The 16289-nt window shown below is 37.1% G+C and overlaps 1 protein-coding gene across 8 annotated transcripts in view; it reads right to left on the reverse strand.

The window, feature by feature from the left end:
* PHF14 (PHD finger protein 14) overlaps nt 1–16289 on the reverse strand; it is a 184190-nt gene that overhangs the window by 34432 nt on the left and 133469 nt on the right. For 2 of the 8 annotated variants that reach the window (XR_007922235.2, XR_007922234.2), the window contains one exon: nt 4005–4124. The exons of 4 other annotated variants lie outside the window; for them this stretch is intronic. Coding sequence is in view for 2 of the 4 variants with exons in the window: in XM_051852940.2 (XP_051708900.1) it covers nt 16102–16125 (24 nt within the window). In the remaining 2 variants the exon portion in view is untranslated. Of the gene's footprint in view, nt 1–4004; nt 4125–15994; nt 16126–16289 lie in introns of those variants that run through there. 2 more of the 8 variants (XM_051852940.2, XM_051852941.2) reach the window with 2 other exon arrangements.

Here is a 16289-nt window from a genome sequence, read left to right on the forward strand (position 1 = left end):
GGACTCAGAATCAGCCCTTAAGGCATTCGGGTCCAGCTAAAAAGCCCATGAGAGTATCTCAGGCATGGAAAGCCAAGACACTCTGGCAAAAAAAAAAAAAAAAAAAAAAAAAAAAAAAAAGACATAAATGAAAGATCTCTGTGAGTGAGATCCCAGCAGAAAGAATGGGCCATCAAAGAAGGAGCTACCTTTCTCTGAAGGGAGGAGAGAACTTCCACTTTGACTATGATCTCGTCTAAATAAGATTGGAGCTGACGAACTCAAAAGGCTTCCATAGCCTTGGCAACTCATGACAAGAGCCTAGGGTGATTACTGACGCCATAAACAAGAGTGTCAGTTGTTAAATCAACAACAGGAGTCACCATGCACTTGTAGGATCTCTGTCCTTAACGTGTTGTACTATGTGAATTAACGGTATAACTAGTCCTCAAACAGTACTTTACACTTTGTGTTTCTGTGTGGGTGCAAACTGTTGAAATCTTTACTTAGTATATACTAAATTGATCTTCTGTAAATAAAGATAATTGAAAATGAATCTTGATGTGAATGGGATGGGAGGGGGAGCGGGATATGGGATGGTTGTGGGTGGGAGGGAGATTATGGGGGGTAAAAGCCACTGTAATCCAAAATCTGTACTTTGGAAGTTTATATTTATTAAATGAAAGTTTAAAAAATTAATGTATTAGATGGACACATGTGGAAGCTAAACAAAAAAGAAAAAAATGAAATGCATGTGTGTATCAGTAATGCTGCAAATATAGCTTTGTCAATCTTTGCTTTACACCTTGGTCAAACAAATGGTGAAGAATGTTATATTACTATAGTTGTAATGATCTGTGATTATTATTATTTTTTTTTTTGGACAGGCAGAGTGGACAGTGAGAGAGAGAGAGAGAGACAGAGAGAAAGGTCTTCCTTTGCCATTGGTTCACTCTCCAATGGCCGCCGCGGCCAGCGCGCTGTAGCCGGCGCACCGCGCTGATCTGATGGCAGGAGCCAGGTATTTCTCTTGGTCTCCCATGGAGTGCAAGGACCAAGTACTTGAGCCATCCTCCACTGCACTCCCTGGCCACAGCAGAGAGCTGGCCTGGAAGAGGGGCAACCGGGACAGAATCCGGTGCCCCAACTGGGACTAGAACCCGGTGTGCTGGCGCCGCAAGGCGGAGGATTAGCCTAGTGAGCCACGGCGCCGGCCGATCTGTGATTATTTTAAAACTTAACTGTGTATGAGTGACATGGCCATCTTTCCATCTGGTAACTGTTTATAGCTCTTGCCTATATTCTTGCTAAACTAGGGTGTTTTTTCTTCTCTATTTACTTGAACATTTTATTTGGTGCAGCATTAAATACTGGGTTGTAATGTAAATTAATTAAAAATATGTTATCTCAAAAACTAAAAAAAGAAAGGGAGAGGGAGGAAAGGTGGGAAAGAAAGAGAGGGAAGATGGGAAAGAGTATCATTAGAGTATCATTATATTCTTAGAACTGTATCTATGAACTATATTGAATGTTTTAAAAACTAAAAATAAATAAATACAAATTAAATAAATTAACAACTAGTATCATTATGTTTTACTTTTCAAACTGTTGCAGTTTCCCCCATACAAATTATACACATGCTCTCTCTCTCTTAGGATTTCCTTATGTCACTTCAAATACCAAAAAAAGGTTTGTTTTGTTCTTAATTTTTAATTTTTTGAAAATTTTAATTAGTTTTCAACACATTCTTTGTGACTTATAGATGTTTATTGTAGCACATGTAGCATTATGCTTACCTGGCTTCTTAAACTAGAATTTGACTATCTAATTTGCAGTGTACCCTTGGATGATGTGTCAATTTACAATTTTTAAATGCAGTTGTAATTTGCTATATTTTCTACTAAAGTGCTTAGTCCACATTTTTTATAAAAAGCTTTTATTTAATAAATGTAAATTTAATAAGTACAACTTTTGGATTATAGCAGTTTTCCCCCTCATACCTGCCCTTCCACCCCCAAACCATCCTATTTCTTACTCCCTCTCCCATCCCATTCTTCATTATGATTCATTTTAAATTATCTTTATAATCAGAAGATCAACTCTATACTAAGTAAAGATTTCAACAGTTTGTACCCACATATCCACACAAAGTACAAAGTACTGTTTGAAGACTAGTTTTACCATTAATTCTCATAGTACAACAAATTAAGGACAGAGGTTCTACATAGGAAGCAAGTATACAGTGACTCCTATTGTTGATTAAACAATTGATACTCTTATTTATGACTAGACCACATACGTTGAAATAAAACCTCCATTAGTTTCAGTCCCTGAGTGACTTACAACTTACACTGACACATTGTATGAATGAGAAATCAATTTGTTTTTTGTTAATCCACTAAAAATCTGGGAGTTTTGGGGGTGTGTCTGCTGTACAATCCAGCATATCCTAATATATATTCCTATAAAATCCTGCCAAACCGTCGTCATTCCATTTGATTCTTGGAACTGAAAGCAATCTTCCAAGTTTTATCTAACCTTCAGTTCTTCAAACAGTACTATATCTGAGCTTTCTAAAAGCATTTAATACTTTAAATCTTATGTCATGTTTTACCGCTGTTACTAGAATCTAAGGGTTTTTTTTAGATTAATTAATTAATTAATTAATTTGAAAGGTAGAGTGATGGAGAGAAGGGGGAGAGAGAGAGAGAATGAATATCCTTCATCTGCTGGTTTACTCCCTCAAATGCCTGCAACAGCCATGGCTGGGTTAGGCTGAAGTCAGAAGCCAGTAATGTGATCCTGGTCTCCCACACGTGGGGCAGGGGCCCAAGTACTTGGGCTATCTTCTACCGCCTTCTGAGCAGGAAGTTTGATCAGAAGCTGAGTAGCCAGGATGCAAACTGCCACTTTGACATGATATGCCAATGTCACAACAGGCAGCTTAACCTGCTATTCCACAACGCTGACCCCCAGACTCAAGTTTTCAAACTGCAACACTTATGTTTGATTATCTCACTGCACCTTAAGTACTGATCATACAGTAGGTGACATGCCTTCTGAATACTCATATATAGATATTATTCAATAAAAAAAGACTTCTATTACAGACATATTGGAAGGCCCAACAAGAGAAAGAAATATCTGTATAAATGAAAAGGCTAGCATTACTTCTCAAATTTAATGCATAATAAATACACAACAAGCATCTTTTCCATGTTAATTTTATACTCTTTGAACAATGCAGTGTTAATCATTCTGGATGAGAAACTTTTTTTTTAAGAAGATTTTAAACTATATAAGTATTAAAAAAAACTTTTATAAATCAACATGTACCATTAAATGTCAACAGAAATGCTGAGTGATCCAGACAGGAGCAGAAACTTCTAAGAAGTAATGTTTTAAACTTGCTGAACAGGTATTTCTTATGTACATTACACTTGGTCTTTTCTGAATGTTTGAGTGGTGACTAGAAGAAATGTATTCTTCTAGCTTTTTGTTGTTTCACTAAATAGCTTTGGTCTCTAAGGCAAAAACTAGAACCTGTATTATACTTTCAATGCCATTCAGCAAATACAAAGTTTAAAAACTAATTTCAATACCTACTATTTGGAAATAGCCTAGTAGGAGATAGCTACTAGGACCAATTTTAAATCTATCTTATGAAAAATTATTTGTAACATTAAGGCCCCATATCTTCACGGAAGTAAGAAAGAACCATCTATTCTGGGAGTTTGCAATCTAACTGGTAAAAAAACCATCAAGACATAAAGAGATAACCATACAAAGAAATAGCTACTGAATGATCAGTCTAGCAAAAAAGTACCAGAATCAATTTAGTTCAGTCCTAAGAAACGTGGAGAAACTAGGTAATTTATACTAACCATTAAACTTAAAAAAGCAAAACCCGATGAGGCATTTTGTAAAAGAATATTCAAAGAGGGAGGAAACGAAAGAGAGGGAAAGAAAGGAGGGGCTGAGATAGGAGAAAAGGGGACAGAAAGAGAAAAGGAGAGAATTTATACCTGGAATATTAGCTTGGGGCCAGATTATAGATGGTCTTGAAAGTCAGGGATAAACCTGGACATCTATCCTATAGTATGGAAAATGGAGATGGCCTTCCTTCTTTCCTTTGGTCTTCTGACCTGGAAATGTGAAAGTAATCTTTCAAAAAGAGTGACTGGGCAAAAGTCTGCAGGATGGTTACTGAGAACAGAAACTCAGGCACTGAAGAGAAAGGAATGACACTTTTCCCTCCTTTTGAGAAAGGAAATAAGAAATTTAGGTGGCAAAAGTAACAAAAACTATTTTTATTTAAGGTTGAGAGGAGAAAAATAATGCTATGGTCCTCTTTTCCTAAGTAAAAGACAAGGTCATCTGAAAAAGTGAGGGGAATGGGAATCAAACTGAAAACTTGAGAAATGTGACAAAGACCTGAAATAAGCACTATAAAGTCTCATAAGGAGTTCAAAAAAGACAACAATGAGGACTGGTTTAAATTAGGAGGCATAAATTTGTAACAAACCTGAGTCCATATATTTATCCATTTACTTCTAGCCAAAAAAGAAGAATTTGAAATAAGCCAACACAGTGGAAGAAGACAGAATTGGGGAGTTATAATAGGAGACTGACATTTTTTTAAATTGTACATGAAAACGCCAAGTCATAGTTTCTTAAAAAAAATGATGGGAATAAAATCAGGAGGAAGAAGGTGATTTGGAGGTCTTGGGGAGTTAAGGAACTGGTAAAAGGATTTGAGGAAGTGGAAGAAAGAATAATTAAGAATAAAAAATCTTTGGGGCCGGCGCTGTGGCGCAGTGGGTTAACGGCCTGGCCTGAAGTGCCGGCATCCCATATGAGCGCCGGTTCTAGTCCTGGCTGCTCCTCTTCCGATCCAGCTCTCTGCTGTGGCCTGAGAAAGCATTAGAGGATGGCCTAAGTCCTTGGGCCCCTGCACCTGCGTGGGTGACCCAGAAGCTCCTGGCTCCTGGCTTCGAATTGGCTCAGCTCCGGCCTTTGCGACCAATTGGGGAGTGAACCAGCATATGGAAGACCTCTCTCTCTCTCTTTCTCTCTCTCTCTCTCTGTGTGTGTAACTCTGCCTTTCAAATAAATAAAATAAATAAATCTTAAAAAAAAAAAAGAATAAAAAATCTGGGGCCGGCACTGTGGCATAGCAGGTAAAGTGTTGCCTGTGGTGCTGGCATCCCATATGGCCGCTGGTTCGAGTTCCAACTGCTCCGCTTTCAATCCAGCTCTCTGCCATGGCCTGGGAAAGCAGTAGAAGATGGCCCAAGTCCTTGGGCCCCTGAACCCGCGTGGGAGACCTGGAAGAAGCTCCTGCTTCCTGCTTCAGATCGGCACAGTTCTGGCCATTGTGGCCAATTGGGAGTGAACCAGCAGATGGAAGACCTCTCTCTCTCTCTCTCTCTCTCTCTCTCTCTCTCTCTCTGCCTTTCCTTCTCTCTCTATGTAACTCTGACTTTCAAATAAAATAAATAATTCTTTAAAAAAAAGAATAAAAAAATCAGCTGGTAAAATAATTGTGATTTGATTCACAGTCAATTGTGGAATGCTTGACACAATCATATTAAAGGACTTAGCGACTGGGTGCAATTTTTTAATCTTTCAATCTCTGATGAATGGTCTAAAACATTCATTTTATAAAGATATGCACAGATAAAATACTTTAGGAAATATCTTCTTTACAGTCTCACAGAAAGATTGGTCTGGTAACAGCAAAAGAAAGGCCTGAAGAATGAGGAAAGGTGAGAATAAGGACTTTTAAGAAGACTTCCTTGAAAGGTAGTCCCTCATATAAGACAGATTTTCTGAAAATTACTTAAGGGGTTTGTTCTGCAGGAGTCTGTGGATACAGACCGGGTGGTGATGCATGCCTGTCTGTAAGCATTGGCAGAGAAGCAGAGCAAAGATGCAGGGTTACAGGGGGAATGACTGCTCATTTTGAGTTTCTCGGGGCTAGGGTGTTTGTGTGTTTTCCTTAGGATAAATGTGGACATTAAAAAAGAGCAAAAATGCTTGTCTAGAAAGGGATCTAGTTACTGAGGACAGCCTTCCTGAGGTGGGTGATGCCAATCAAAGAGGAGACAAGAGGAATTTAGGTTCTGAAGTGGAAGTCACAGGTAACACAGGAGAGAACACCTCTTACATCAAGGGACCTGCAGGTAAGAAAGCTCTAACAAATCACTGCCCACCCACAAAAGGAAGACGGGACAAGAATCAAAGTTAAGTATCCAGGTCCCTTCCGAACTACAAATTTCCCAGTATGAAGTGGCTCTGAATTGTATGAAGCAGCTGTGAGAGAAGTTTTAACTGACTGATAGACTGAAACTTTGACATTAAACTGGACTCTGTCTCTCTCTCTCTCTCTCTCTCTCTCTATGTGTGTGTGTGTGTGTATATATATATAGACTTTATTTGAAAGGCAGAATTACAGAAAGAAAGAGGGACACACAGATCTTCCATTTGCTGGTTCACTCTCCAAATGGCTGGGGCTGGGTCAAGCTGGGTCAAGCCAAAGCAGGAGCCAGGAACTCCATCTGGTTCTTCCACATGGGTGCAGGGGCCCAAGTACTTGGGTCATCATCCACTGCCTTCCCAGCTCTATTAGTAGCAAACTGTGAGGCACCCAGTACACAAACTGGTGGCCATATGGGATGTTGGAGTTGCAGGCCGAGGTTTAACCAATTGTGCCATTATGCTTGCCCCAAACTGACTATATTTTTTTATATTAAAAATGACTCACTACTTAAAGATGAATGGAAAAACCTAAGATCTGCCTAAGTGTCACTGAGGAGAAAAGATCCAACCCAGTTTTGTGAAAGGCAATATGAGGAAAGAGTCAAATTTGTTTGTTTGTACCCTATCCTGAATTTAAAAGCAAAATTTACTTAAATTAGAATAAAATCAAAGATTAGTCTTTTAAAAATAGTAATCTGGATAGCATTCACTATGGAGAACAAATAAAACCACTTCTATCATCCATTTCTGTACTCTGTAAAATTAACTTGAAGAATTTTTGTTAAGGGTATCAGACTGCAGTATCTACGTTTTCATATTGCTATTGTGAGTTAAAACAACTACTGTATTTGACTCTACTAGAACGGTTTCTATCTCAAGGAAGATTTTACTGATAAAGCAGGGGTGGGGAATAAGGCCAGGGGAAATCATTTGGTCTGGCCTTCCAACGTAACTGCAGGCAGGACTAGAAATTCAATAAATCTACAGCAGCCTAATTTTTAAGTTGAACTTTTGTATGACCCACAATTGATATCCAAATTGTCCTTGTCAGAAAAAAAATTTCCCCCACTCCTGTGATAAAAGAACATATAGGGTACCAGGCTTCCAGACATTGCTTGGAAATGTGCAGGAGTATAGAAGGAATAGAAAGGAAGAGAAAATTCAGGAATTGCTAAACAGCTAAATCTTGAAGAAAGGAAGTTTATCTCACTGCAAAAATCAAGTTCGAGTACAATAAACTTGGGAGCACTCAAAAAGAAATGAAAGATTAAGATTGTACTCAATACAGTCTTTGTGCTGTAAACAGGTCAAGGCTTTGAAATCAATCTTGAAAAAAAAAAAAAAAACCGTCACAGGGGAAAATGGTAGAAAAGAGGTAGAGAAAGTTCTAGCTTTTACAATATTTTGCCTTCTTATAAAAGAGTAAAGAATGCTTTCTAAAAATATTCACTTCAGTTCCACCCCTGTAATGACTGGAAGTGGGAAAAAATTAATGATAATTAATGACTGGCTAGTAGGATAAATTTTAAATCGCATTATTAAATAATGATTAGCTGTTGGTTGGTAAAACTTCTACATTAAAATAAGAAAATAATGCTGATAGCTTTATAACTTGCTTTACACTATCTATACATCTGTGCTTTAGAAACTGATTAAATAGGATAATCTTAATTTATATATCTGATTTTAAAAGCATATTTGCCCTTAAAAATTGAGGCCAGTCCAGCCCTGAAGAACACAGAAGTCAACATACTGCTGATAAAAATGCTTCAATACAGCTTGAACTTTTCAAAGTGATACTTTAAAAATTTAACCTCTATTAGCATACTTTAAAGTTTCAAAGCAGTGAAGCATATAATTATTTGTAGCCATTACTGAAGGTACATTTAGCAAAAAACCAACTTAACTTTAAAGAAGATGTAATATTACCACATAAACCTTTAAGAAACTTTCAGAGAAACATTTAAAAAGCTGGTATCTTAGGTGACTGGAGCTTGGATTTATCATACAAATATGGCCGAGAAGTGAAAAAGAGAACAAAATACTGCAACAACCTAAAGAAGTTTGAAATCACAAAAGATAAATAACCTAGTCACAGGTGAAAATATGGTAGAATAAATAAATACAGTTACATAAAGGATAATTATTTTAACATTTTGTGGATAAGGTAGTAATTTTATATTCTGATTAACAAGAAAAAAATTAATAAAAGAATTGTCAGCAAAAGAACCTAAATGAATCTAAATTGTATCATATTTAGTATTTAATACATTTATAAATAAGGTATTATTTTCAAATAAGAGGAACTGCTATTGAAAAAGAATGCTGATATAGAAACAAAGATATAAAATCTTTCTGTATGTACCCAAAATGGCTGACCTTGCACAAATCAGAACAGTCTTAAACTATCTTTATAAAGAGACTGAATGCAGCTGGCGTTAGTTTCTTCTCATAATACAGGTTTTCAAACTTCAAAACTCATGACAGACATTAAAAACTAAGATTTGACTCAGCTGAAACACAGTGCTTATTGCTTAATAAAAAAGTTCACTTTTAGATCCCTTCCCCTCAACTCCCTCCAAGTTAAATACATTAGTTTCTGCTGGGCCTACATAAATAAATCCTCTCCACTGTCAACTGGACCTCTCTCAATGCAGATACGTATTTTATTGAATCTTATGAGGAAAGGGCGTCAAGGAGTTCATATCACTTTCCGTGTCCGCCGTCCCACATCTTACTTGCAGAAGAGTCGTCTTTAAGCAATTCATTTAAGAATTATTTCTAGGTATTATTCCCCTATCCATTAGAAAGACCAAAACAGACCCCACCTAATATATTTTTCCTTTTTTTTGTCCTTTTCCTTTTCCCTATTATTCATAGTATTTAATAGAAAAATACCTAAATTTCTACTTTATGAAAATCTAAAATGGCCTCAGGACAAAATCTAATTGGAGAATCTCTTGCAGAAAGGAATGGAAAATGCCTTTTCTAATGTGTATGTAAAAGCTGTTTTCGAAAACGTAAGTCTGAATCATTGTTCTATCATTTATTAGCTAAGGTATCTTAATTTCTCTGAACCGCAATTGTTTTTTCATTTGTACAAAGGAGGCAAGAACTGTAACTACCTTAAAGGCTATGGTAAGGAATAATGAGATCATACACTTTAGGTACTTAAATAATGCCAGGTATATAATCATGCTCAATAGATGCTAACAGCTATTAAGGTGGTAGTATGGTATTTTCTTCCTTCCTTCCTTTCTTTTCTTTCTTTCTATTTCTTTTTTAAGATTTATTTACTTATTCAAAAGGCAGAGTTACAGAGAGGCAGAGGCAGAACGAGAGAGGTCTTCCATCCACTGGTTTACTCCTCAGATGGCAGTAATGGCTGGAGCTGAGCCGATCAAAGCCAGGAGCTTCCTCCAGGTCTCCCATGCGGGTGCTGGGGCCCAAGGACTTGGCCCGTCCTCCACTGCTTTCCCAGGCCATAGCAGAGAGCTGGATCAGAAGTGGAGCAGCCGGGATTCGAACCGGCGTCCAAATGAGATGCCAGCACTGCAGATGGCAGCTTTGCCCGCTACACCACAGTGTCTGCCCCTAAACAGATTTAAAACAAGAAAACAGGGACCAACACTGTAGTGTAGCGGGCAAAGCTGCCGTCTACAGTGCTGGCATCCCATTTGGCTGCCAGTTCAAGTCTCGGCTGCTCCACTTCTGATCCAGTTCTCTGCTATGGCCCGGGAAAGCAATGGAGGACAGGCCAAGTCCTTGGGCCCCAGCACCCGCATGGGAGACCTGGAGGAAGCTCCTGGCTTTGATCGGCTCAGCTCCAGCCATTAAGGCCATCTAGGGAATGAACCAGCAGATGGAAGACCTTTCTCTTTTGTTCTGCCTGTGCCTCTCTGTAACTCTGCCTTTCAAATAAATAAATCTTAAAAAAAAATCTGTTCATATTCTTTGACCCAACAATTACACTGAGAGGTATCTCTGTAAAGGAATATTGAACAACTACTAAAAAGGCAGATTAGAAAAGTGTCTAACAGAAATTCATCATATTTACAACTATATGACAGAGATCATTACATAGCAAAAGTATGATATAGCTGCAAGTTTTTAAAACTATGTTGTAGTAGGATATAGAACCACAATATGAGCAGAAGAGTAATATTTTTAGGTGCTACAATTGCAAGTAATTTAAAATATTTTTCTTTATTTTTTTAAATTGTCCAAGTATTCCACAATGATCAAATATTTCCTTTAAGACAATAAATTAAAAAATGAAAATCCTTAAAGTATGGGTAATTTCTCCCCAATCCAAATTTCTTCAGAAAAGCAGAATCAGGTCAGTGAAACAAAAAGAAAAAAGTAGACAGAAAACTGGAAAACATGGCTTGTCTTTGTGAACACCTTTATTGAGGCATGTATTGCCTTTCCATCTTTTATCACGGAGCAGCCTAAGCTCACCAAAGTGGAGTAACTTGCTGAAGGATATAAGCATTGTAAATGAAGATTTAAACTGATTTTGTTTCATTTCCAAGCTCATAAAACTCCTTCCTCCATACCATGTTTTATACTTTGAGTCTATATAATACAAATTATGCTATTTTTCTACACAATGTTTCTGATTGTAAGAAACCCATAAAATTGATTGCAAATTTTCATGGAGAAGTACTTTTAAAGATACACACTGCTTATACATACATATCATAATTAAATACAGAAATGTCAAAAAATGGATATATGTACTTCTGTACCATAATGTGTAAATGAGAGAGAAGATTGAGTAATTTTACAAAATGATGAAATTATTAAACATTTAATCAGAAGGAACAAATTATGCCTACAACTAGAATATATGAAATCTCACTCTCTGTTTTCTGAACCTAGGATTTAAGTTTTTTCTTTTTCTTTTTCTTTTTTTTTTTTTTTTGACAGGCAGAGTGGACAGTGAGAGAGAGAGAGACAGAAAGAAAGGTCTTCCTTTACCGTTGGTTCACCCTCCAATGGCCTCTGCAGCCAGTGCACTGTGGCTGGCGCACCGCGCTGATCCAAAGTCGGGAGCCAGGTGCTTCTCCTGGTCTCCCATGCAGGTGCAGGGCCCAAGCACTTGGGCCATCCTCCACTGCACTCCCAGGCCACAGCAGAGAGCTGGACTGGAAGAGGGGCAACCGGGACAGAATCCGGCGCCCTGACTGGGACTAGAACCCAGTGTGCCAGTGCCGCAAGGCAGAGGATTAGTCTATTGAGCTGCGGTGCCGGCCAAGTTTTTTCTATTACTCAGGTATTGTTTGTACAACTCTAAGAAGGCCTAGCTTATTTCAAATAGATCAACCTATTTAACAGGTTCACAATCTACACATCTCTTATATTTATATTGCAAATAAGTATTGAAATAACAAATTTTCATAATTAATATATTCCACATTGCTTTTGAATTTTACATTATTTCTATAATACATTGGTTTATTATATAACTCAATTTTAATACCTTAAATGCTGAGTTGATAAGGTAAATGTACTCTTACTAACTTTTTAAAAGTTCTAATAAAATATGCTTTAGCTAACTCTTAGATGTTTATCAGAATAGTGATTTGTTATCTAAAATAATAATAAAAAAAATAAGCTAATGGACAGTATGAAGTTGGTGACTTTTGAAAGGCATTTCCATGTATGGCACCCTACTGAACCTTGACTGATTAGCTCAGTACAGTTTAGTCTCTTGTCACATATGGTATCCCACAACAGGCTATGTAGATACATCAGGTCCACATGCCACCTAACTTAGAAAATGACTTGGTTTTTCAAGCTTGAAGTCAGTGTAACTTAGAAAGTGACCTTTTTTAATTTTGGAAATTATTATAGAATCTATTTTCAGTTTTCATTTCACTATTTTTATGAATATGATATCAAAATACATGTGTCATACAATGACTAACTATCTGAAAGGAGCAAATCACATTTTCAAAGAGATCCTCAATGTATGGAACTAAACAGTTCAGTACTGATTCCAATTCTGTTATTTAGAATGATCAGTGAACAATCTGTGTTTTACTGAAAATTGTTACTTGATAAAAATATTACCTAGGGATAGGTTTTAGAAAGCACAGCTAGGACAATCAAGTAAATAACCTCTTTGAGCAGGCATTAATAACAATTAAATAGTAAACTCAGTTCAGGAAATAAATGTTCAGTTTAAACAATAACACACTCTTTTTTTAAAAAGCACAGTCCCAACTATAATTACTGGGACTGTTACTGATAAATGATTATTATTATTCACAAAGTACAGCACTCATTACGAACCCAGGGAATGGAAAGATATTGAAACAAAAAATTTTGCCTGCCAGAGAAAAATGCTAGAGCCACTGGCAACAGCCTGAATTTAGTATAAGACAAGATCTTGGTCTCACAGATCAACTGCAAGCTTGTGGTTTTTCCCATCCCACAGAGCAAAGATAAAAATCTAAAGTTTAGGTACAAGACTGTGGGCATCACTGAGGAAAACCATGTCTTTTAGTAAGTGTCAAAGCAATTAGATTTGTTGTATGGATTCTAATGTAGGAAACGGCACAAAAAACTTTGTTCCAGTTTTACATGCCTGTACTACCAACAAGGCAAATCAAAATCAGGAAAGCTCAATAAAGCACACTTTTATAAGTTCTAATGGTTGTTACACAAAAGCTACAACTATACTCAATTCAGACAGTTAAGTGGTGTAGTTTTTAATGAAAAATAATTTCTCTGTCAATCATGCTAAAATCAGAAACTTTAAATACAACCTAAAATCATATAAAATCCCAGAGGTCAAATGAACAGTTAAAATACTAAAAAGTCCTGTTTTATGGGTCATTTATATGCTTCAAATTTAAAAGAACTTTAAAGGATAATCTATTTTAATTTTATATTTTTCATAAATCTTCACAATACATAAAATTCAGACATTCAATTTCCAGTAATACTAGGTTCAATTAAATGCTTGTTTAATGTATTGTGGCAAGATACTCCTTAGAGATTGCTCTGTTCAGTTTTTAAAGAGGCAGAATTCTGAATGACTCTTCTACTTGAAAACAAATATTTACATATCATTTTAAAATGTCAGTTTTAGAATTCTAATTAGTCAATGCAGAAAATGTGGAAAATAAAATGTTTTAAAATCATATTCCTCATTTCAGAGTTTTCTACTTAAATGATTATCAAAAACATACACACACACACACACACACACACACTTGCTTCAGTTGGTGTGTCATGCATTTGTAGTTTCAGAAAACCTCTGTAACAGATTTAGATGAGATTTCTATGCATATGAATGTACAATTTTCTACTCAAAAAGTGTGGTGTACTTGAAAGATCAAATAGGAGCTAATCAAATGGAAGCCTCCAGGCTAAAGCAGCTCATCTTACAGTAGGCAGATAACAACCTGTCATGTACACTCTATGGCTTCTCACAAAACAGAGCTTAAGCAGGATGAAAAGCCAGTGTGGTAAATGGCACAGTCACTACAAAATAATACATGATGTGTATGTAAATTCCCAGTGGCACTTGTGAATATATATGACTTGGAGCAAGCATGTTTAAAAGAAATATTTATACATGTTCATTTAACCATATAAAGACAAGCTATCTTCATTTAGGAAGTTTCAGCTGACACAAGTTGAGATCTAGCTCAAAATATCACGGGAAAGAATGAACACTGAACCATGCCTTATTTTTTGAAAAATTACCATACCTTTACTGCCTACTTTAACATCTCACAAGTAAATGCAAAACATAAATTTAAAATGTCAATTTGTTGAAATTTATTGATAACTGAAGATCTTGAAAAACAGTTCTATCAGTGGTTCTTATTCCCAACTGCTTATAAAATCACCTGTGAGGCTTGAAAAATAAACATATATAAATGTCCTCCCTCAACCCTTCTTGTTCCTTTTCCTGAACAATTCAGTCTAAAAATCATCAGACTGTAGGCAAAATAGGGTCCACATGAAGAAAGGTGAGAGGGTGACAAGACACTGTTTCCATATTAAGGGAGTGATGATATTAGAACTCATATTAAAGATAACAGAGCATGTTTTTATGGCAAGGAATGACAGAGTAAAAGGGAGGAAACTAGAATAGCTTTCAATATCTATTATGACATAGAAATAATAAAGATAAAAGTGTGTATGTGTGTGGATAGATATAGTTAGTAGTCAGTCCTTGGCTGTGTCTAGAGAGAATTAGGAAAGGGCTGGCATCCCTTCCAGCTCCCTGATAATGTGCCTAGGAAAGCAGTGGAAGATGGCCTAAGTGCGTGGGCCCCTGTACCTACGTGAGAGACCTGGAAGAAGCTCCTGGCTCCTGGCTTCAGTCTGGCGCAGGCCTGGGCGTTGCAGCCATTTGGAGAGTCAATCAATGGATAGAAGACTCTCTCTGTCTCTGCCTCTTTTTCTCTCTCTCTTTATAACTCTATCTTTCAAATAAATAAATAAATCTTAAAAAAAAAAGTAAACAAAAAAAGAACTAGGAAAACCAACATTCCAGTAACAACAAGCACAAAAGATCTTGGTTTCTAAATACCATTCTCCACTGAAAGGAACCATGGATCTTGGAGAAATGACTTACTCCAAGAGTGAGGAAAGAGAAGGTTATTACAAGTTTAGTCTGAAAAGTCTTCAGTGAGGAAGTAGTCAAATATCAGTGGAATCATATCTGAAGGAAGGACATAGAAATCAACTTGGTGCAATCTGAACATCAAAATAAGTAATGATGATAATGAATATAAGCCACTGAATAAAAAAAAAAGTCTGATGAGTAACAGACTCAAGGAATAGTCTCAGGTTCTTCTATACTATCACTTTTTTTTTTTTTTTAAGATTTATTTATTTGAAAACCAGAGTTATATAAGGAGAGAGATCCTTCATCTGCTGGTTCACTCCCCAGATGACTGCAATGAACAGGGTTGGGCCATACCAAATGCCAGGAGCCAGGAACTTCATCGGGATCTCCCACATGTGTGTTAAGGGCCCAAACACTTGGGCCATCCTCCGCTGCTTTTTCCAGGCTATTAGCAGGGAGCTGGATGGGAAGTGGAGCAGCTGGGTCAGGAAGTGACACCCATATGGGATGCCAAGGTCACAGGCAGCAGCTTTTCCTACTACACCAGAATTCCAGCTCCCTTTTTAAGTAAAGAATGGCAGACAACCCCATTAAGTGATTAGAGTTAACATCATCATCTATGGTTCAAATCAAAATCACGTATGGAGGAGCTGGCATTGTGATGCAGCAGGCTAAGCTTCTACCTGTGATGCCAGCATTCCATGAGTGCTGGTTTGTGTCCTGGCTGCTCCACTTCAGATGCTTATGTAAATGAAGTACTTGAGCACCTGCTACCCACATGGGAGACGTGAATGGAGTTCCTGGCTCCTGGCTTGTGATTGCAGCTATCTGCAGGGATATGAACCAGCACACACCAGAATGCCAGCATTGTAGGGAGTGGTCTAACTGGCTATGCCACAAGGCCAGTCCTTAATTTCCATTTGCTTTGTAAGGAAGAACACTTTGATTCACCCACAGCTGACCAGAAGGTCTTTGTTCAAATGTATTTAATATTTCTGTCAAATGAAGTCAAAGCATCAAAATCTAGCTATTCACTCACACATTTACAGAAATGTACAATACAGATGGGCATTATGCCTAATGGCTAAGACATAGATTAAGACACTTCCATCCCATATTGGGATGCCTGGATTCAATTCCCAGCTCCGGCTCTTGACTCTAGCTTCCTGCTAACGCAGACTCCAGGAGGCAGTGGTGATGGCTTAAGTGATTGGGTTCCTGCCACCCATCCAGAAGATCTGGATTGAGTTTCTGGCTCCTTGGCTTCAGCAACAGGGAGCACTGAGCAGCTGGGGATTAAATCAGCAGAGAGATGCATCCTTTTTCTATATATATATTTCTCTTTTTGTTTCTGTCTCTCAAATAAATGATTGTTTTAAAAGACACAATAGTTTAAATTGTAGGTTACTATAATTTAAGATTAAAATGATGATTTTTCTAAATATATCATTTT

The sequence above is a fragment of the Oryctolagus cuniculus genome, chromosome 16, assembly GCF_964237555.1.
Source record: "Oryctolagus cuniculus chromosome 16, mOryCun1.1, whole genome shotgun sequence".
Lineage (NCBI taxonomy): Eukaryota > Metazoa > Chordata > Mammalia > Lagomorpha > Leporidae > Oryctolagus > Oryctolagus cuniculus.